The sequence below is a fragment of the Trachurus japonicus genome, chromosome 23 (genome assembly GCF_045865225.1).
Source record: "Trachurus japonicus isolate A0001 chromosome 23, Traja_1.0".
In the NCBI taxonomy this organism is placed as follows: domain Eukaryota; kingdom Metazoa; phylum Chordata; class Actinopteri; order Carangiformes; family Carangidae; genus Trachurus; species Trachurus japonicus.
This window is the reverse complement of record NC_140929.1, coordinates 4420625-4442667: the sequence shown is the minus strand read 5'-3', so window position 1 is coordinate 4442667 and position 22043 is coordinate 4420625. Positions and strand designations below refer to the sequence as shown.

The 22043-nt window shown below is 40.4% G+C and overlaps 1 protein-coding gene across 1 annotated transcript in view; it reads left to right on the top strand.

Annotated features, from left to right (window-relative positions):
• The window catches only part of abcc9 (ATP-binding cassette, sub-family C (CFTR/MRP), member 9), a 79349-nt gene that overhangs the window by 3003 nt on the left and 54303 nt on the right, over positions 1-22043 (top strand). Inside the window, exons 2-15 of the mRNA XM_085769858.1 lie at positions 400-585; positions 2882-3023; positions 3634-3755; positions 3947-4113; positions 4227-4328; positions 5574-5714; positions 5804-6004; positions 10752-10916; positions 13121-13276; positions 13373-13507; positions 14132-14294; positions 15181-15221; positions 15332-15474; positions 16922-17030. Of these exons, the coding sequence (XP_085625984.1) occupies positions 438-585; positions 2882-3023; positions 3634-3755; positions 3947-4113; positions 4227-4328; positions 5574-5714; positions 5804-6004; positions 10752-10916; positions 13121-13276; positions 13373-13507; positions 14132-14294; positions 15181-15221; positions 15332-15474; positions 16922-17030 (1935 nt within the window). The 5' untranslated portion in view covers positions 400-437. The remainder of the gene's footprint in view (positions 1-399; positions 586-2881; positions 3024-3633; positions 3756-3946; positions 4114-4226; positions 4329-5573; positions 5715-5803; positions 6005-10751; positions 10917-13120; positions 13277-13372; positions 13508-14131; positions 14295-15180; positions 15222-15331; positions 15475-16921; positions 17031-22043) is intronic.

The window sequence follows — 22043 nt, the reverse complement described above, 5'->3', positions numbered from 1 at the left end:
GGAGGACGTCATTTTGTGGTTTGAGGAACACTGATTGACATTTTTCATTATTTTATTGACCAAACAACTAATCGATTAATTGTTTAATAAGGACAGATTAATCGATAATGAAAATAATTGTTAGTTGCAGTCCTAATTTTGTGATTTCTGGATTTAAAAAAAAGGTTTATCACAGTTAGTTCATGATTTAACAAGGGGGGCAATTACTTTTCCACACAGGGCCAGGTAGGTTTGAGTAGCTTTTTTCCCTTAATAGATGAAATCATCATTTAAAAGCTGCATTTTATATTTACTTGGGTCATCTTTGTCTAATATCAAAATCAATTTGATGTTCTTAAACATTCAAATGTGACAAAAGAGTAAGAAATATATTTTTTCATTCATGTGTTTGTTCCTCAGACTGAGTGGGGGCTCGTGCTGAGCGGTGGTCCGGGGGCATGGCCTTGTCGTTCTGCGGCAACGAGGCCGGTACCCATGCCTACAGCGTCCACAAGGGCGTTCTGAACAATGGCTGCTTCGTGGACGCTCTCAACCTGGTGCCCCACGTCTTCCTGCTCTTCATCACCTTCCCCATCCTCTTCATCGGTAGGTGATTCAATCCATAATCCACCTGTTGTCAAATATAATCAATAAAACAAACAATAATCAACTATTTAATCTCGATAAACTGATAGGAAACATACATTTTAATGTGAAATTAAGTTTTAAGATGAAGTTAAATTAGTTTAGATTTGATTATTATGCTAATGTGCCACGTGTCCTTTCATTATTAGTATTTCATTGGCTAAATATCTTATTAATTGATCAATCACTGCACAAATGAAATGTACCTTATTATTTAAGACACTCAGATGAGTTTTAAACCATCATGGGAGTTGTATTATCCCATTTTTCTGTGGGACATGAACGCAGCATAGGTCAACAGCTCACACTTCTTATATCTGAATAATTTCTTTAAATGATCATTAATTTTGTCTGTGATGTGACTGCTACTAGTGAAAAAGAAAGGCATCAAGTCGTCACATATAAGAAGCAAGTATTTAACAACTAAAAGCATTATTATTCATCTGTGTTGTGATTGGTTCACATGCACCGTCGTGGCAACAGTGCAGCTCATTATCGGACACTTGGAGAACTGAACCATGTGCTTTTTATGTATTTATTTTTTCCACTACGACTGACCGGGGTGAACCAGCCCCAGTGCATGCTGGGAAATCCCACAGCCCTCACATGACTCTGTCTCAGATAAGAGGTTTTTTAAAAATGGATAAGTAGTAGATGACAGGAAGAGGCTGAAATCCTCCATCGCTGTGTTATGTAACTTTATATCTCAATTTAAACACAAAGCTTAAAGATGAAGAAGTTGTTAATGTGTAAAATATACAATGAATATATATAAATATATATTTAATTAAAGCACCAAGTTACATTAATGTCAAATTAAGAGACTTCAACATAAAACCTCACTGAGTTTCTGTGTTTTCAGTTACTAATATTATCTCAGATCTCAATAGGTTTGTTTTAATTCTTGATCAGTTCTACTTTAACTTTGTCTCTTTATTATTTATCAGATACTTTGACATAGTTTTACACAAATATTCAGAAAAATCTGAATATTCATTTAATCAATTAATAATTTGGACTCAGATTATAAAACGTTGTCGAACTTCGACTCTGGTAACCAGAGCGTCACGACGACTCTGTCACACTGACCGATGACTCCCTGTCCTCTGGCAGCTGCAGCAGATGTGTTAGTGATACATCCACACACACACACACACACACACACACACACACACACTTAAAGGCATTTCCTTGTCACCAGTGTGAACTTTAAGCAGCTTTAAGAGCAGTTAAGACGGGATTAAAACAGCTGCTCAGTGATCCAGTCACACTGGACTTTCCTGCAGGAAACAGTAAATGAAACTGCAGTGATACAGAATGATGACGTATACAGTAACTGTGTATTGATTAGTTTGTTTAGTTCTTTCTGTGTTTTTACTGTATTCATTTGTAGAAAATAACTTGAACTGGCTGCATGTTTTGTTATTTGTTGTGTGTGTGGTAGTCATAGTAGTAGTTTATGGGAATGATTCTGACCAGAAGCCCTCGGCCCGCTCCCTCAGGACTCAATAATTGATGCTTCCTGGTTCTTTTGTTTTTATGGCCTCGGTCCCCTGAGGCTCCGCTCGGCTGCGATCCGTTTAGTTCAGAGCAGAAACGAAGCTCATAACAAACCCACGAGTTAAACACGCATGTTACTGACCCATAGTATCACTCTACTTAGTTATTTAACCTAGTAAGCAATTCACTAGAGCTGGATTTAGATTTACAGATGCAAAATATATCATAAATTACACATTTAATGAGATTTTTTTGGCCTAAATTTAAAGTTTAGTTAAAATATTTGAAGATGACACCTTGAACTTTGACAGACATACAGTATCTAATGTTTTTTAGACCAAATGATACATCAAGATATATATTCTTCTTATAATTAGAGGATTCTGTATGCTTTTATTGAGAGTTTTAGTTCGTAATTAAAAAAAATTTGACAATTTTCGGCTTCTGTCAAGGTCAAGGACATAAATGTTGAATAATTAACAACTAATTAACTGAGAAATACCTTACCCATTCATTGTAGAATCACAATAGATTTCATGTTTTACCTCCATGTGCAAAAAATCCAAAATACAGAAGAAGAATTTTCTCTCACTCTCAAACTGACAGGTCGTTTAACAGGTGGATTAATATAAGACGATAAAACAATGAAGTTTTAATGTGTATTTAAATATTTAGACCCTTTCTCCTCCTCTCAGCTCAGGTTCAGATTGATCACCGCCCTCTCTTTCTCTCTCTCTCTCTCCTCTGTCTCCATCAGGTTGGGGCAGTCAGAGCTCCAAGGTCCAGATCCATCACAACACATGGCTTCACTTCCCTGGACACAACATGAGGTGGATCCTCACCTTCTCTCTGCTCTTCGTCCACGTCTGCGAGTTCGCAGAGGGAATCGTCTCCAACAAGTGAGACCTCAGAGAGAGACGTCGCCACACAAAACACTGCTGTTGTTTCTGTATTGTCTTAGAGGGGTAGTGCAACATTTTGGCAAATTGGCCCATTGCCATAATCCCTTTAGTCATAGCAGTAGGTTTGTTACCTTTAATTGTTGGTGCACGTTGTTTTTAGAACAGCCGAGCCGCAATTTCTTGGTTTCCCTCATCAAACTCATCAAATACACAATTCAACAACTCCAAAACACTCTGGTGGACAAGTTGTGACCTGCACATTCACCACGCTATGAGATAATAACACAACGTTACCAGACAGAGTTGTTTTAGAGGGAAATTCATGCAAAACTGGGCAGTTTTTCATCAAGCAGTCTCTGCATTGAAACCAAGAAATCCCATGAGCCTCCGTAGCGTAGCTCTGAGCAGCTCACGGCTCTGCTCCGCCGTTCTAAAAATAGCTTGCACCGACAATTAAAAGTAACAAACCTACTGCTATGACTATAGGGATTATGGCAATGGGCCAATTTGCCTAAATGTTGAACTATCCCTTTAAGATAATTAAGATTTTCCTGTTTTTTTTATATTGAAAATGTGCGTCCTGATCTGTTTTGTCGTGTCTCTGTAGGATGATGGGGACGAACCACCTCCACCTCTACATGCCGGCGTTCATGGGTTTCGTAGCAGCAACGACATCGGTGGTTTATTACCACAACATAGAGACGTCCAACTTCCCCAAACTGCTGCTTGGTGAGTCTCAGCATCTGTTTGGCTTTAACTGAACTACAAATCCCACAATTCATAGCTCCTACTTTGCTTTATTGTGGTATCGAGGGTCAAGGCTCAGATCAGGTGACTGGAACAAGAAGGTGTTAAACAAACTCATTTATATATGTATAATTAAACTTTTATTTTACACTGTGTTTTTTTTTTGTCCTCAGTTCTTTTCATTTACTGGGTGCTGGCGTTCATCACAAAGTCCATCAAGCTGTGGAAGTACGCAGAGAACCACGTGGGACCGCGGCACCTGAGGTTCTGCATCACGGCTCTGTTGGTGATCCTGTACGGGCTGCTGATGGCCGTGGAGGTCAACGTCATCCGGGTCAGGGTGAGCCGCGCCGAGCCGCCGCGTTTCACACTGATGATACAGACTGAACCTTTAATGTGTCAGCTACAGATATAATATAAACCCACACATCTTCTTCTCGTGTCTCTCTGTAGAAGTACGTCTTCTTCGCCAACCCTCAGAAGGTGAAGCCGCCTGAGGATTTACAGGATTTGGGCGTTCGCTTCCTGCAGCCATTTGTCAACCTGCTCTCTAAGGTGCAAACAAAATTATTCATATTTTTTATATACAGTATATTTTAGTTCACAACATCCTCAGAGAACTGGCTGTGATTCAGCTCATGCACCAGTCAAACTTGATGTTTATGTCTGGGTTTCCCTTATCTGGTAATTACCAGACTTTGACTGGTATACCTAATCTTCCCAAGTCCGGTATTTTTTAACCAAACATCTGGTGAAAATATTCCCTCTAAGCATAATTTGAATTTTATTAAAGGGATTGTAGCATTTTTTAAAAGTGGGGTTGTATGATCTACAAATAGCCCCTAAGTACTTTAATTGCAGTAGAAGACTCTCTGCACTCCTCCCGTTAGCAACACCAGCCCATAATAGCCCTGCCCAGAGATTTACAACATACATTGTTGTGAATGGACCCAAAGAAACAGCCTATTTTCGTGGCCTAAAAGAGGTTTTACGTGAAAAAAAAATACACAGTTCGATTGTTCACTATAATATAATTTTTTCCAGCCCCTCAAAGTGCAGTTTTTATTTGGACCTAACCAACTCACGTATCCCTCCGGCCCAGGGTTAGCGCCCGCCGATCAGCAGTTGGTTAGCTCCAAAAAAAACTGCGTTTTTCCTGCACTTTGAGGGGCTGGAAAAAATTGTATTATAGTGCACAATGGAACTGTGTATTTTTTTTTCAGGTAAAACCTCTTTTAGGCCACGAAAATAGGCCGTTTCTTTGGGTCCATTCACAACAATGTATGTTGTAAATCTCTGGGCAGGGCTATGGGCTGGCGTTGCTAACGGGAGGAGTGCAGAGAGTCTTCTACTGCAATTAAAGTACTTAGGGGCTATTTGTAGATCATACAACCCCACTTTTAAAAAATGCTACTATCCCTTTAAAATAGGCAATTTCCACATGTCATTTTATAAAAAAAACAAAACAACTGAATCTTATTTCTTATGAATGTGTATGTGGAACGAAACTTTTTCTTTTTCACACGGAACTAAACTTGTTGCATTCGTTTCATTTACTCTGACAACGCATGTGCGCACTGCGGTAAAACTACAAAATTGGGAGCGGTCGGACATGTCGAAAAAAGCAAATCTTAAAAAATATTTTCTGAAACCAAACAGGTCTAAGGAGAAGGATTATTCTGAGACTCAGACTATGAAATCTTAATGAATCTTTTGAAAACGTTGTACGGTGCCAGTTTTTTCTAGTGGAAAACTCTGGTTTATGTCTCATGGTGAATTCTGGCTGTGACTCGTCTGCAGGCGACGTACTGGTGGATGAACCCTCTCATCATGGGAGCTCACAAACGACCCATCGAGCTGAAGAAGATCGGCAAACTGCCCATCGCCATGAGAGCGCTCACCAACTACCTGCGGCTCAAAGACGCCTACGAGGACCAGAGGGTGAGACGCTGAAGCTGTGACCTCACTGATTATCACTGTTATTATGATTATTATAATAAACTTATTACACCTCTGTGTGTCCCGTGCAGACGGCGGAGGACCCGGACCGAGCCCCGTCCATCTGGCGCTCCATGTACCGAGCGTTCGGACGTCCCATCCTGCTCAGCAGCACCTTCCGTTACCTTGCCGACCTGCTGGGCTTCGCCGGGCCGCTCTGCATCTCCGGCATCGTCAAGTACCTGAAGGAGGACAACAACGACGTCGGCTCATACAACAGGACCATGGACGGTGTATGTACAGTGTGTGTGTGTGTGTGTGTTCACAGGCTTTAAAACTACATTTACACACACTCAAAACAATATCCAATATCAACATTTATTTTTCAATTTATAACCAAACTAATAGTCTACTTGCCAGCCCACAGGGCCCCATTGTGAACCCGGAAATGTTGAGTACCCCAAAGTTTTATGTTAGAAATATATAGTATGGGTCCCCAGTATTCAGAAACTGCCGGATGCTAATTTATATATATTGGGCAATTAGCACAATTGCCATAATTAGCATAAATTAGCATAATTTCCTATATGGGCAATATTTCAACAAAATTGACTTGGCTGATCTGGACAATATTGGAGTGGTTTTAGGGGTTATTGATGATGCTGAATCCATTTCTGACATTTTCAAAATTCAAAATGGCTGTCTAAACCGGAAGTGACCAGATTTTAACCGCCAGTGGGCCGATTTTGATGGATTTCATCTGGTCCCTTCCGGTTTAGACAGCCATTTTGAATTTTGAAAATGTCAGAAATGGATTCAGCATCATCAATAACCCCTAAAACCACTCCAATATTGCCCAGATCAGCCAAGTCAATTTTGCTGAAATATTGCCCATATAGGCAATTATGCTAATTTATGCTAATTATGTCAATTGTGCTAATTGCCCAATATATATAAGTTAGCATCCGGCAGTTTCTGAATACTGGAGACCCATACTATATATTTCTAACATAAAACTTTGGGGTACTCAACATTTCCGGGTACTCATTGTTGGCAAGTAGACTATAACCACTGCCCCTCACAATCTGCAGGTTTTAAGTTTGAAATATGGTCAATTCATTGATTTTGTGACTAATTAGTCAGGGTTTAGTGTTTTATCTCCTGATCTCTAAGTTAAAGCAGAAGTAAGCGATATTTTTGTGTTAATAAAAGTCTTAAATAGTTATATCTTCCGACAGCAATCACTTGCACACGCATGAAGGGCTGTGTGTGCAGCTAAGGGATGCGCGTGAATGTGGTGACGTAGGGACGAGGACTGTTATGGTGCGTTCAAGGCAACCCGTAACTCGTGTTTTTCCGACCTGTGAAGTCGTACCAGTTCGATCTGGTACGAGTTCACGGGTCGGAAGTTACGAGTGGCCGTTATAGTGACTTTCACATGTAAAACAGGTCGGAGAAACACGAGTGGGTTGCCTGAAACGCTACAAAGTCGTAAGTTGTGACTTGAAGCTGTAATTTACGGTTTCAAAAGCCTGCCTGGAACGCAGCATTAGCCAAAACGACCGGATCGCTTACTTCTGCTTTAACAACAGTTATAATATATTATTGTTCTCTGACCCTGTGAGGAACAGAATGCAGAGAATAACTGACCACCATGGAACTTCTTTTATTATCTGGTTTGGGAGTCGTGACTGAGAAGGAACATGATAAGAGACAAACAAATAAATCAAAGAGTAAACAGCTACTTCCTTTAAACAGCTGTTAAAGTGCAGCCACAGTGTAAAAATAAGACGCAGTAGCTGCAGCAGCAACTAAAGAAGCCCTGGAATAAATAACAGCTCCTTTTAAGTGCAACAGCAACTTAACTAAATCATATTTGTAAGAAATAACAGTTTTATCTGAATAAAACTTCAGATTAACTTTTTATACTAGGAACACAGTGGCCCCCTAACTTAAACTTTTAGGAGTACAAGCAGAAAATGTAGGGGTGCACATTTTAAATCAACTTGCAAAGCAAATATTTACATTTCCCTTTCATTCATCCTCACACACATCGGCCTGACACCTGTAATGACAGATTCCAGATCTTCCACATTTCACCAGTGTTTAAAGGTGTTCAGAAATGGCCGTTTGTCGCCTCCTTCTACGAGTTTCCACGAGTTGCCGCACAGGTTTGCCCGAGTAGGGAAAACTAATTTGATTGGTCGTTATCGAGTGGGCGGGATATTCAATGTTTGGGGCGAGACCGAGCTCCGTGTGTGTGTGTTGTCTCAGACGTTTGATTGACGGATGACGGATCCAATATCAGTGGCTGATGAATCTTCCGCAGGCTTACGCATAATTCGTGCGCCTGCATTATCCAATGCGAAAAAGAAATACCACACTTTCATCCAGGATTTACTCGAAAATAGAATTTTGCACAAAGTTTGGCCTACATCGTCTGATAGATGAGTTATTACACTAATTTTATGACCCAGATAGGAATCAAATTCATTTTTCTTTTCTGTACACCTTTCGAAAGAAAAATCAGCAAATTTACTGGTTGCACATGTGCAAATAGATGAAAAATCTGCATTTTTGCACTGTCTCAAACTTTAGGGGCAATAGTCTGCAGCCCTGTGTATTTAAAGACGTGATACAGTATCATAATGCAGTGAGGAGGCAGCAGCTCCCAGTGCGATGGAAACATGTTGTTGTGGTTTGTGACCTGAGTCGACCTCTTGCCGAGACACAACACAACACGCGGCTGAAACTTCACTCGAGCACGCAGAAGAACCAGAGTCTGGAGCAGCTTTGTGTCCAGACGGAGCTGTAGTATCTATCTGCAGTCGTCGGTGCATCCGCTCGCTGCTGGACGTCCCCCCGTGTCCCCCCGTGTCCCCCCGTGTCCCCCCGTGTCCCCCCGTGTCCCCCGTCGACAGGAACCGACAGACATGGAGTCTGAAGCCGGAGCAGAACGTCATGGCGTCCCCCCTCACACTCGGTGTTTACACAGGATCATTTCATTAAAGCTTAAGTGCAAATTAGTGAAACACCGCGGGTCGTCCTCACTGGAAGAATGACTCAGTCCCAGTGTGATGCGATGTTACCGAGGCGTTGGTCGCAGTCGTCATGTCAACACAGCCGTGTGTGTGTGTCTGATGTGATAATACGTCTGTAATGTTATAATAAGCAGGTGCTGAAATGTCGTTACACACAAACACTTGTAGTTGTAGGACGTAACACATTCAGCCTCCACCTGTCGTAAACCGACATTTAATTTTAACCTCTGCAGCCAAGTCATTAATCCTTTTAACAACAACAAAACAAAACAAATTAGTCTCATTTTCCTAAATGTTCTCACTTCCTGAGAATTGTTTTCACAAAAATGTTTTCACTTTGTAAGAATCTGCTCCACTTTTCCAAAACATGACCTCAGGTCCAAACCTCATGAATAAAGCAGCCCAAGAAAATAAACACAGGCTTTTTGTAGACGTGACATCAGAAAAATATGGGACAGTTTTGAATTCATATTAACTTTATTAGCACTTTAACAGTTCACAACACATGTTTTTAGATATTTTTTTTGCATTCATGACTTAAATCAATACTTTTGTTTAAAAAATGTTTATATCTAAAGTATAAAACACAGAATTGGTTTATTATATATTATTTTATTGATTATCAAATGGTTAGCTTAAAAAAGGCTGCAAATGTCACTTCCATAAGCAAATTAAAGCACTATGAATGAATAATGTTAGTACCGGTAGTAATCATGATAAATTAAATAGCTTTGAGTTTGCTCTTCATCATACGTGATATTTCAGGAGCCAGTTTTCATAAATCAGTATCATCCAGTGTAAACTACTACCACACAATAATACAGAATATGTTTCAATGACAGAGGATTTACCAGCCAGAGAGAGAAAACAGACGCTTCAACAAGACGTCCATTTGGCCAGAGAGGAGACGCTGGCACAGCTGATCACACGTCCACTCGTCTTTAATCTGTGCCAGCCTCTTCTTCCTCCTCCTCCTCCTCCTCCAAAGGTCGTAACGCAGCCGAGCGGAGGCAGAGCAGATGCTTTTATAATGACAGCGTCTTCTCACTCAGTCCATTTGGCAGCAGATGTTGTTATAGTTGCTGTCGTCAGGTCGGTGCCTGCCTGGTAAAGTGGGTGTAATGGGCAGCGGAGATAGAGCAGAGCGCCGCCGCATTTCTGAGTGACATGGAAAATTCCCCACTCACCTCACACTCGGCCTCAGGTTAACACACAGAGCAGGACTGCGCAGCATCAGCCTGAGCTTTTTGATACCACAGACAGAAAAAAAAATAATAAAAAATCCTGGCGTTGTTTGTTTATATTTATATTTTCCGGAAAGTCAATTCAGAAACTGCTGATGGGTAAAATAACCAATCATAAAATGTCTATATTTGACTCATCCAATCGATCCCAGGAATTAAATACACAACAAATTAAATTACTTCATCACAGTGATGTAAAAGTCATATTAAAAATCCAATATTTCCATCAAACAGTCCCACTTATTGATCAGCAACAACGGCCTTAATGGTCTGATGCAAACAGAGCTTTTGCATTAAGTTAATTGGCTTGTTCATCATTAGTTTGTTGACCAGCTATAAAGTTACAGTGTATATACTGTATATATAAAAAAAGATGCTGTTAGTTCATGGTGTAAACTTTGATATCACCTACACACTAGTTATGTTTTTAGTATGAGCATAAACACATTCCCCAGAATACAGAATTTATATTATAATATGACTTTTTTTTTTAAGAAGAACAGTGATTTATTATTATTTTATGTGAATTGTCAGAAAATAAATGTCCCATTTTATTAAAACCTCATGTGAAACAGCCCAAACTGCTGTAATATTGTTGCTGGATTTGCAAAGTTTCCCCATACGATGTATTTATTTTATTCTAAGCTTTTGAATCTTAAGTTATAGAGGAACATTAGAAGGAATGAAGTAAAAATAATTATTAATTCAATAATATCTATTTATAATATATATATTTTCTCTGTGTGTGTTTATAGGAGACCCACTTTGGCGTCCACTTCATGTCCTCGTCTAAGCTGCTGCAGAACACCTCCGTCCTGGCCGTCCTCCTCTTCCTGGCGTTAATCCTGCAGAGGACCTTCTTGCAGGCTTCGTACTACGTCACCATAGAAACTGGCATCAACCTGCGAGGAGCGCTGCTGGTGAGTGAAACATCGGCGTGGAAAAAATGAAGCTCAGATGTTTTGTTTCCGCGGGGCCGAGGTGTTGCTTTGAAAAGCTCCATGTGAGCGATCGCCGGTCGCAGCAGCTTCATAATATTCTCGTACAAACACGAAGCACCTGATCATTTTAAATGCTGAAGGAGCAGAGAGTCGGGTCTGAACACAAACAACATGAATCTCCCTGTGTGGAGGGTAAATGTCACCAAAACAAAAGGTAAAAGCGTTTCTATAAAATGCAGCTGTGTAAACCATTAATTCAGTCAGATGAATCACTCTAGTAGGATAAAGCCTCTGGTATTATTTAGACCACATGACCCTAATTCTCCATTAAACCCTGTGATACTACTGAACAGCCATGGAAACAGGGTGGAGTTTGATGCATTGGAGTCAGCTCAGGTCAAATCCTCCCACTGAAAACAAGTGTTTGACTACGATTATGATTGAACCAAAACACAACACATGACGGATAATAGAAGTTCAATTAAATGTACTGTGATCGTGTGTTTTATTCCCTCAGTTTCTGGTTCAGCTGCTTTTCCTCAGACGACATTTAACATTCAGCGTCTTGTTAGCACATGGATCAGTGTGTTTAGTGCTGGCACTAAAACTAGTATCATTTTGGCAGGAGTATCAGATGGTAGGTTCATGACAGGTAGAAAGGTACGTAGGTCTGTGGGAAGTAGGTAGGTAGGTGCTGTAGATAGGTTGGCAGATACAGTGGTAGGTAGGTGAGTAGTTTGGTAGATTGGTCAGTCTGTGGGTGAGTCGTGAGGTTAGTAGCAAGGTAAGTAGGTCAGTGAGTAGGTCAGTAAGTTGATGGGCTGGTAAGTAAATTAGTAGGAAGGTTGCTTAGGAAGGTAGTTTGATTGCTCAACAAATGGATTGGTTGGTAGATAAGGAGGTGGGTAGGTTAGCATGTAGGTAGAAAGGGAGGTTGGTCACTAGGTAGGCAGATCAACCTGTAGATGGTTAGGTTGAATGGTTGGTTGGTAGGTAGGTAGGTCCAACGGTTGTTGGCCTGGGTTGGTAGGTAGATAGCTAGGAAGGAAGGTCTGTGAGTGGGTGGGTAGATGGTAGGTAGGTAAGTGATGTAGATAGGGAGGGAGGTCAGTGAATTGGTGCGTAGTTGGGTCGGTAAGTCTGTGGGCGGGTTGGTCACCAAGTAGATTGATAGTTTGATTGGTAGGTAGGTAAGTTTGTAAGTGGATACTCAAAAGGTGGTGGGTAGGTTTGTTCATAGGTAAGTAGGAAGGTAGGTAGGATGATCGGTCAACAGATGGGTAGGTTGGTTGATAGGTAAGTGGGTAGGTTAGTATGTAGGTAGTCTGGCCTGACGGAAGTGCGTTGCTGCGATTAGCCTCTGATTGGTTGGAACGAGCCACCCGGCGGAAGTCCCGCCTCCGTGCTGCAGCTTTCACAGTCCACCTGGTAAAGGGAAACATCAACAAACAACAACCGAACCATGGATCTATTATACATCCGTGTCTTGAACTGAACAGAAGAAGACATATCCGTCAGTGATTGCCAACCGCAGTTAGACGGAACAAAAGAATAAACATCTGTCAACGGTTGCCGACCGTCGTTACACCGCAGACCCAAATCCAGTTTCCAACCGGCAATATCTTGCAAGCGCACCGTTGCTACGGCGCCGACCACAATGATTGTGACTGGTCGAAAAAATTCCAAACGGCTAGAGCGTTTTTTTCTCCGATCGCAGAATCATAGGCCAGACCCTTCTTCTCTGGAGGAGGGTCTGGCGAGCGAGACTAGTATGTAGGTTGGTTACCAGCTAGATAGATGGGCCTGTAGATGGGTAGGTTGAAAGGTTCGTTGGTAGGTAGATAGGTCAATAGGTGGATAGGTCAGTACATATGTAGGAAAGTAGGAAGGTAGGTAGGATGATCAGTCAACAGATGGGTGGATTGGTATAAAGGGAGGTGAGTAGGTCTGTGGGTAGATACTGTCGGTCAATAGGTGAGTAGGTTGGTAGGTAAACAACATAATAAAACCGTCACTCACCAAATATATTAGAAACCATAAACATGTCAATTCAGGAGTATAAAAATAGACATTAAAAATTAATCAGACAGATGTAATAATTGATGTGTACAGAAACACAGCTGTGTGTCAACTGTCCGTGTTGTTGTTATATTGTATCACATTGTGTGTGCTTCGTTGTTCAGGCGATGATCTACAACAAGATCCTGCGTCTGTCCACCTCCAACATGTCGATGGGCGAGATGACACTGGGGCAGATCAACAACCTGGTCGCCATAGAGACCAACCAGCTGATGTGGTTCCTGTTCCTCTGCCCCAACCTGTGGGCCATGCCGGTGCAGGTAGGAGAAACTCAAACTACACCTCCTCATGTTACTGTCTTTGATCTAATGCAGAGATTTTTACTGTTTTACTGTTTTTTTGTGTTTCCTCCCCAGATCGTGATGGGAGTGATCCTGCTCTACTACCTGCTGGGCCCCAGCGCTCTGGTCGGAGCGGCCGTCATCGTCCTGCTGGCGCCGCTCCAATACCTCATCGCTACAAAGCTGGCAGACACACAGAAGATCACACTAGTAAGTAACTACAGCTCTGGAAAAAATTAAGAGATCACTTCAAAATGATCCGTTTCTCTGGTTTTTACTATTTGTATGTTTGTGTTTGAGTAAAATTTACATTTTTGTTTTATTCTATGAACAACTGACAACACTTCTCCCAAAATTGAAATAAAAATACCGTCTTTTAGAGCTTTTATTGGCTGAAAATGACTAAACTAGTCTAAATAACAAAAAATATCAAGTCTTATCAGACCTTGAATAATAATAATGCAAAGAAAACATGTTCATATTTATTCCTAAACAACACAGCGAGAATATTTTAACTCAGGAAGAGTTTATAAATCAGTTTTTGTGGGATAATATCAATGTTTAATCCCAGCAGTGGTTTTTATAATCTTCCTATAAAACCAGATGTGGTTCAGGTGATGACCTCATCAGTGTCTCATTGAGTAGAATGAGTTGTGTTTGTGTTGGTATTTAAAAAAGAAAAGAAAAGAATGACTGTCACACATGTAGAGATGCTTTTAAGAAACATTTGTGAAAGTGGTCTCTTATTTTTTTTTTCCAGAGCTGTATACCAATGTACTTTGACGCCATTTGATTACAGTAAAGATTAACACTTGATCCCTACGGTGTGTTCAGGAACACTCCACAGACCGTCTGAAGACGACCACAGAGATCCTGAAGGGCATCAAGCTGCTGAAGCTGTACGCCTGGGAGAACATCTTCTGTGACGCTGTGGAGGAGACCAGAGGCAAAGAGCTGACCAGCCTCAGGACCTTCGCTTTCTACACCTCTCTGTCCAGTAAGATGGAAATGATAAAGAATTAAAAAAAGCTCCTTAGTCTGATCTGGAAGGAACTCCTATTAAGGATGAGACAAATAACCTCTGTCAATAATTTAAGAAGCAGCTTATTGTCTTACTTTTACTTTATTCAACATTATTTAAATATTTATTGACACTGTTTTATGCTTTTATACCCTAATATTACCAGTTTTTAACCCATATATACTTTAATTCCCCTCGTTTATGAACTTAATATTACTGTTTGCGTTTATTTTATCATTATTGTTATTTTATCCTCATGTAAAGCCCTTATTGTTAAGTATTAATAATATTTATGTTAATGGTAAAAACATGAAAAGTCCCACCTATAACTGGTTTACAATTACATAAATATTTCATATATTTCACATATATTTTCATATATTCACTTCTTGTTGACACAAATTAGCCTGAATGCTTCCGTTTTATTCTGAAATAACAGATAATTACGGCCTCATTTATGAGCTTGAAATGATGTTAAATCAAGTAAATATTACATTATCTTAGCTGCTGACTTTCTTTCCAGTTAATGAATGATTGAATTTATTTATTTATTTAAAACATGGGACAATGCACAAAAATCATTAATTGTGTAAAACAAAAAGAGATGCTTTGAGCCAGGTTATAGCAACAATTGCTAATTTCCGCCTGTAGTCCCTGGGCAGGTAAAGTTGAAGCAGATACAGTATTAAAATCATTGCAATAGGACGTAAGTGACAAAATGACCATAATATTTTAAAAATTGACAGAATGCACTAATAAAAGCAGGGAACAGGGATAATAAACATCAACATTTACTTTATCTACATTACACTCCTGCTTAAATCGCTACAATAAAACTCATTTCCTCTTTCTCTCTCTGCAGTTTTCATGAACGCTGCGATTCCCATCGCCGCCGTTCTTGCGGTAAGAAAAAACTTCACCTCTGCATCAATACGTTGTTTATTCATGAATCTGTGTTACTGATCACAAGAGAGAGAGAGATGGTAAAAACTTAAACCCTGTCTTTCTCGCAGACGTTTGTGACGCATCACTTCATCAACAGTACGGTCCCCACCCCGTCCGAAGCCTTCGCAGCTCTGGCTCTGTTCCACATCCTGGTCACGCCGCTCTTCCTGCTCTCCACCGTCGTCCGCTTCGCTGTCAAGGCTCTGGTCAGGTGAGTGTGAGGACCGCCGGACCTCATGTCTAGGGATGGGTATTGATAAGAATTTAGCGATTCCGATTCCATTATCGATATTGCTTATCGATTCGATTCCTTATCGATTCTCTTATCGATTCTCATTGGGTGAGGGAATAAAAGAGAAATGGGTTTGTTTGCATTAATGCAGTGGTTCCCAACCTTTTTTGGCTCATGACCCCTTTTGACATCACAAATTTCTGGTGACCCTCATTCAAGATGAGCAAGCTCAGATATTTGTATATGCTGCATTTTATTTGATCTTGATTTATATTCAAGAAAGTGAATGTATAAAGAATATAGTTGTTTAAGATTGTGAAAAAAAATTTGTTTATTTAATTTTTTTTTTAATCAATTACTAGACATTTAAGGCGATCCCATTTGAATTCCAGGCGACCCCACATGGGGTCCCAACCCCAAGGTTGAAAACACTGCATTAATGGCTCTAACATTAAAAAAGTAGACAGGACCGACCTGCCTGGACAGGTTAACACTAGACCACTGTGGCTGTGGGGCAGCTGTGCTCACAGGAGGAATTTAACAATGTTTCCATTACATGGTTTTTATCTGTATTCTTCTCACTAGTTATTGTTTTCATAATGTTCGTTTTTATGCGGAGTGAGCGAGTGAGCGAGCGAAAGAGAGAGAGCGCACGAGAGAAAAGACACAGGGCGCACCGTTTCACCTGGCTACGAGCAAAACCTGAAAGGAAGTGGTTAGAATAAAGAGAGAAAAACAGAAAGAATAGACATGTAGCCTGTTCAGGAGACGTTGTCCTGTCCTCACGACGTGAGGGAGGGAGGACCGGAGGGTGGCTCTGGCTCACAGGTTTAGTGATGAGGAAACGTCACTGTCAGCTGATCTGTCAGCAGCTCCGCTCCACACAGACATGCCACTAACTTTATTTTGTGAGAACAAACGGTGACATGTGGATATAAACACTAAGCACCCTCATTTATAATGAAGATTGATTTTAACGTAACGTCACGTAACGTCATTAATCAATTAATGCGCGAGTTTCTGAACCAAGCGGAATCGATAAGGGAATCGTTAAAGCAGACACGCACACGATTCCAAGAATTGATCCAAGTTGGAACCGGTTCCGAAGAGGAACCGGTTTTCGATTCCCATCCCTACTCATGTCCTATTTATTCTTACTGATGAGGCTGTTTAGGCTGAGTGGGGGTCGGGGGGGTGGAAGACCTGACTAAACAAGGAAGACAAACTGGAGACACCGGGTCACAAAGTGGACGAGGTTCTGTGTTAAATCTAATTAAAGGCGCATGGAAGAAACCTGACGGCAGCGAGTGGAAGAAACTCTACCCTCCTTAGAGATTACTGCTGTTGGTATCATCACAATTACACTTATAGTATTCTTGGACCGTGTGTGTGTGTGTGTGTGTGTGTGTGTGTGTGTGTGTTGCAGTGTCCAGAAGCTCGGCGAGTTCCTTCAGAGTGACGAAATTGGAGACGACAGCTGGAGAAATGGAGACATGTTTGTTTCCTTCGAAGCTGGAAAAAAACACATGGGGGCGGTGAGTCCAACTGATAACTGATCAATTAATCAATCAATAAAAGAGCTGATAGATGATGATGTTTATTGGGAAAACACCCCATCGGTTTTCGTTTTATATCTATAGATTCATCTCATGTAGTTGCTGTGCAATGTTTTGGCAAATTGGCCCATTGCCATAATCCCTATAGTCATAGCAGTAGGTTCGTTACCTTTAATTGTCGGTGCAAGATGTTTTTAGAACGGCGGAGCAGAGCCGTGAGCTGCCCAGAGCTACGCTACGGAGGCTCATGGGATTTCTTGGTTTCCCTCATGAAACTCATCAAATACACAATCCAACAACTCCACAACGCTCTGGTGGACAAGTTGTGACCTGCACATTCACCACGCTATGAGATAATAACACAGCGTTACCAGACAGAGTTGTTTTAGAGGGAAATTCATGCAAAACCGCTGATGCGCGTTGCCTTCAGGGACAGTTTTTCAGCAATCAGTCTCTGCATTTACCTCTAAAACAACTCTGTCTGGTAACGTTGTATTATTATCTCATAGCGTGGTGAATGTGCAGGTCACAACTTGTCCACCAGAGCGTTGTGGAGTTGTTGGATTGTGTATTTGATGAGTTTGATGAGGGAAACCAAGAAATCCCATTAGCCTCCGTAGCGTAGCTCTGAGCAGCTCACCGCTCTGCTCCGCCGTTCTAAAAACAGCTTGCACCGACAATTAAAGGTAACGAACCTACTGCTAAGACTATAGGGATTATGGCAATGGGACAATTTGACAAAACGTTGAACTATCCCTTTAAAACACAGCTTCCTGTATCAGGATTAAGGTTCCAATCCAATGCAATGGGACTATTTGTTTAATAGTGATGGTTGTTATGCCGACCAGAGTCAAACTTTCCTCCAAAGAACCTAATAGATCTGACGGAGGTGATCTCTCCGTCGTCACTTCAGGTCTGAAGCTCTTGGGATTTCCAGATGTCACGTTAAAACGACACTCGTGGCTCATGAAAACCGTCAAACTGTTAAAAGATCCAAACATTTATCCAGACGGTGTTTAACAAAGCGCGGCGAAGGTGCCAAGAAGTCGCTTTAAGGTGCTGAGTTGAACAGCAGCTTCAACAGTTTGGATCAGCGACACTGACACATTCCTTCCATGTGACTCCAGGTAACTCGTGTCGGTTTCCACGGCAGCGACAGGTCGCTGCAACGCTGTGTTTAGGGACGTGTTTTCGATAGAGATTTGCCATGATGCAGAAACACTGTGTAAAACAACAGAGCTATAAAGTTACAGGTCCAGTGTGTGATATTTGGCGAGGTTTATTGTCAAAATCTGAATATACGACCCATGAATATATCTGTTTAGTCAGGGGTCGACAATATAAATGGCCCGGTGGCCCGGACGTACTTTTCAAACCGTCAGGGCCACCAGAACGCTCCAAACACTGGCCCGGTGGGGCCAGTGAAAATAATGCCTTGAAAAAAATATAACAAGTAAATAAATAAATCTAATTTCACATTAAATCCCTGTGGTTTGAAATGATAACTGTCAAATCGTCTCGGTAATTAGTGCTAAGAGATCCCGACCCGATCAACGACAGAGACATCTACTTTCTGTGCACAGCCAGCGCTGTGCCCTGGCACGTCAGCACCACCTGCAAGCAGCTGCAGCTGCAGCTGCAGCTGCAGCTCACTCACTGCTGCTGATAGAAGGTCGTCACAAGAACCGATAAAAACCTTTTTCTTAACCATGAAACTTCCCTCCTCCTCAGCGCGTCGGGTCGAGTCCTGTCGGGACCGACGCGAACGTTACACACGGGCCAGAGCTCGCGCTGGGGCGCCAGCTGTTCGGTGTGCGCCACAGCGGTGGCACGTCACGTGACATTTAGACCATAATAACAACAACAAAAAAACGTGTGTAAACGCAAAACTGAGCTGAAAATGAAACAATGAGTCAGTTTTGCACCAATCTGTGGAAACAGCCTAAACGTGAATGAATGAGAACAACAGTTATATCACTGAACTACTTGGAGGATAAAAGTAATGACTACATAACTTCATGTTTGTGTTGAGGCATATTTACCATTTTAACTCTGTTTTTACTTCATTGTTAAACCACAGTGGAGGCTAAATATGTGAAACAGTTATTTATTTATTAAATAAAGTAGCCTGATGAATTTAAAAGCACTTTTTTTGACCTTCTTTAATGAAATTGAATGAAAAATATCTGATACAGGATATAAATCCTCAGACTCAAATAAATAACAACATACAAAAATTAAACACAAATATACCAACTCATACATAATCACTAAAATACATATAACAAAATAATCCCCCAAAATCTCAAGAAACTACAAGATCGTGGTATTGAATAAGTATCAAGAATGTTGGAAATTGACTAGTAATGGTATCAGAAAGTTCCAGCCTCGATGGCGAGACCGCAGGAATTGGCTGGGATATGTTGTTTTTCGTTAATATGGGGATCGATACCTATTGTCCTGGGCCAGTGGTTAGAATGGTGGGGGGCAAATTTCCCTTATTGTCTACCCCTGTTAGTGTATTAATGGCTATAAAATAAAATTAGTTTGGTTTGGCCTCATTATTATTCTTTTATATATAAACATATAGCAAGGGTCTTGCTCTAGAGAGTGCGCTGCCATGTTTCTCGAGTTTCGCGTGCATAAATTTCAGGATTTCAAGCAATTCATTAAAAAAATCCTCCAGAAAGAGATCTCCAACCATACCTTTAAGGAAAAGAAAAGCCTTAAGACATCTCAGATTGCATATATAAAGACTCTATCCATAAAACCATCAACCCTTGTTATAAAATGTGTTTTCAATGGCATAGAAGTACACAGAAGATGACTAAAATTATCTTTAAATAAATGAAAAAACATTTTTCTTTTTGCTTTACTTAGCAAAGTGTGCAAATTCAAAAACATCCAACTCCTTTCAGTGCCCAACAAAGAGTTTAAAATGGATACTGACTGTGTTAAACTGCTCAGTCTGAGTCTCCAGCTCATACACATACTGATACTCACAACAAAACCCACAAGTCAAAACATTTAGGTGTTTAAATGTCAGTACATTTCAGCTTTAATTTCTGCAGGACTGTGAGTGATGCTGATAAATATTTACATTAACATATATATTTATAAATGTCACGTCACTTCCTCAGGACTAATGGTTTTGAAGGTTTGAAGGCCATGTTAGGTGGTGGGGGGTGGTGGTGGGGGCTTCAGTGACTCACAGCTCAGACTGTAATCTGCTGTGTGTCTGAGGTTTCAGGCGACTGAGTCACATGGTGACTATTATGTTGCAGTGGGATTATCACTGTTTGTGTATGAGACACCGGGACCACGGAGCAGAGCCACTCCTCACAGGCATAATGGTTTTCAAACAGGATCAAGAGGCATTAAGTCCATTATAATGGAATATTGTTAAATTCATTATTCAGTAACTAAATTGAATCCAATCCACTTTATTTATATAGGACATTTACAAAACATAAAAGTTTACCAAAGTGCTGCACAGTGCTTTACATACAGGACAAAGAGCACAAAATGGTAAGAAAAACCTAATGAGAATTTGAAATAAAGCCATAAAAGAACCAACAGATTTAAAAGCCAAACAATAAAAGTAAGTTTTTAAAAGTAGGTAGGGTGGCGGACATTTTTATTAATTGAACTGTAGTGTTTTCAAGACGGTATAAAACAATCAGTCATAGATATTTATTATCAATATTTTACTGCTGCTCTTACTTTAAAAGGCCCATTTATAATGCAGCTGTTTCATAGCAGCTGCATTAGTGTCTGTTTGTGAAGCCATTATAAAGTGTCACTGTTACCGGGCTGCACTTTCTGTTAGATTGTTCAATCAATAGATCAATCATCAATCATGTTATTATCCATTTCCAATAGTAAATGTTGTAAATGTATCAGCAGAGCTTCCTGGACACTGGTTGAGTGGTTTTCCCAAAGAAGCAGCTGTTACAGATGTTGTGTTAGTAAGAGGAAACTCACCGGACTCACTGTTGCGTTCAATGACTCAGTAAAGTCCAGTGAATGTCGGTATATATTGGCACAATAATATTACTGCTCCTGGTCTCCTGAGGTTGATCCCTGTTGTTTTTTGTCGACTCTCTCATGGAGTTTCCCTGACAACACAGATTATTGTTTTGTTTTATTTGACTTTTTCAGACAATCGAGCTCCTGAGGGGATGAACCCCGATGTCCCCAGTGACCTCCTGACCCCTCCCCTTACACAAACAAATACTGTACATGAAAATCTAATAATATTTTAATAATAATAAACATAATTTATATAGAATTGTAGCTCAAATGAATCACATTTTATTTTTGTTTCATTTTATTTCGCCTTTTTTTTTTTAGTCCCATCGAGTTCAAAGATTGAGACCAAAGATCTTTTTCCCTATGGAGACCCGGCCAAGAGGCAGCCACATCAGAAACGATTAGACTAACAACATTAAAACTAATACAAAATATTTGCACACTGACAAGATAGACTGCAATGATTTCACCAGAACTTTAAATTCATTCAGTGTAACAAGGGCTTGAATTGAAGTTCAGATTGTAATTTGTTCTTTAGCATTAGACGCCAGAAACCTAAATGCTTTCTGACCCAGAAAGCATAAAAAGAATATATAGAAAATATTAAAACAGTAAAATAATAAGAGAAGAAAATGAAATTAAATTGATGATATAAAAGCATTACATCACTTATCACGTATAGTTTGTGTTTTTATCTTAAATTATCTTGTATTATCCTATCCAATCAATACTTAAAAGAGCATTTAAAAGAAGTGTTGAAGTTTCCTTTTAAAGATAATTAATAAGCTGATTTCTCTAGTTTTCCTTCAATAAACCAACAGTAATACAACTCTTCTCTCACCTATTAAGAGCTGTGTTTACATGAATATATATAATAAATGCACAGATTATGATTAAACTTTAACCACAGTAACATCATCATCGCTGCTGCACGGCAACAAAACCCATCGACTTCTGTTT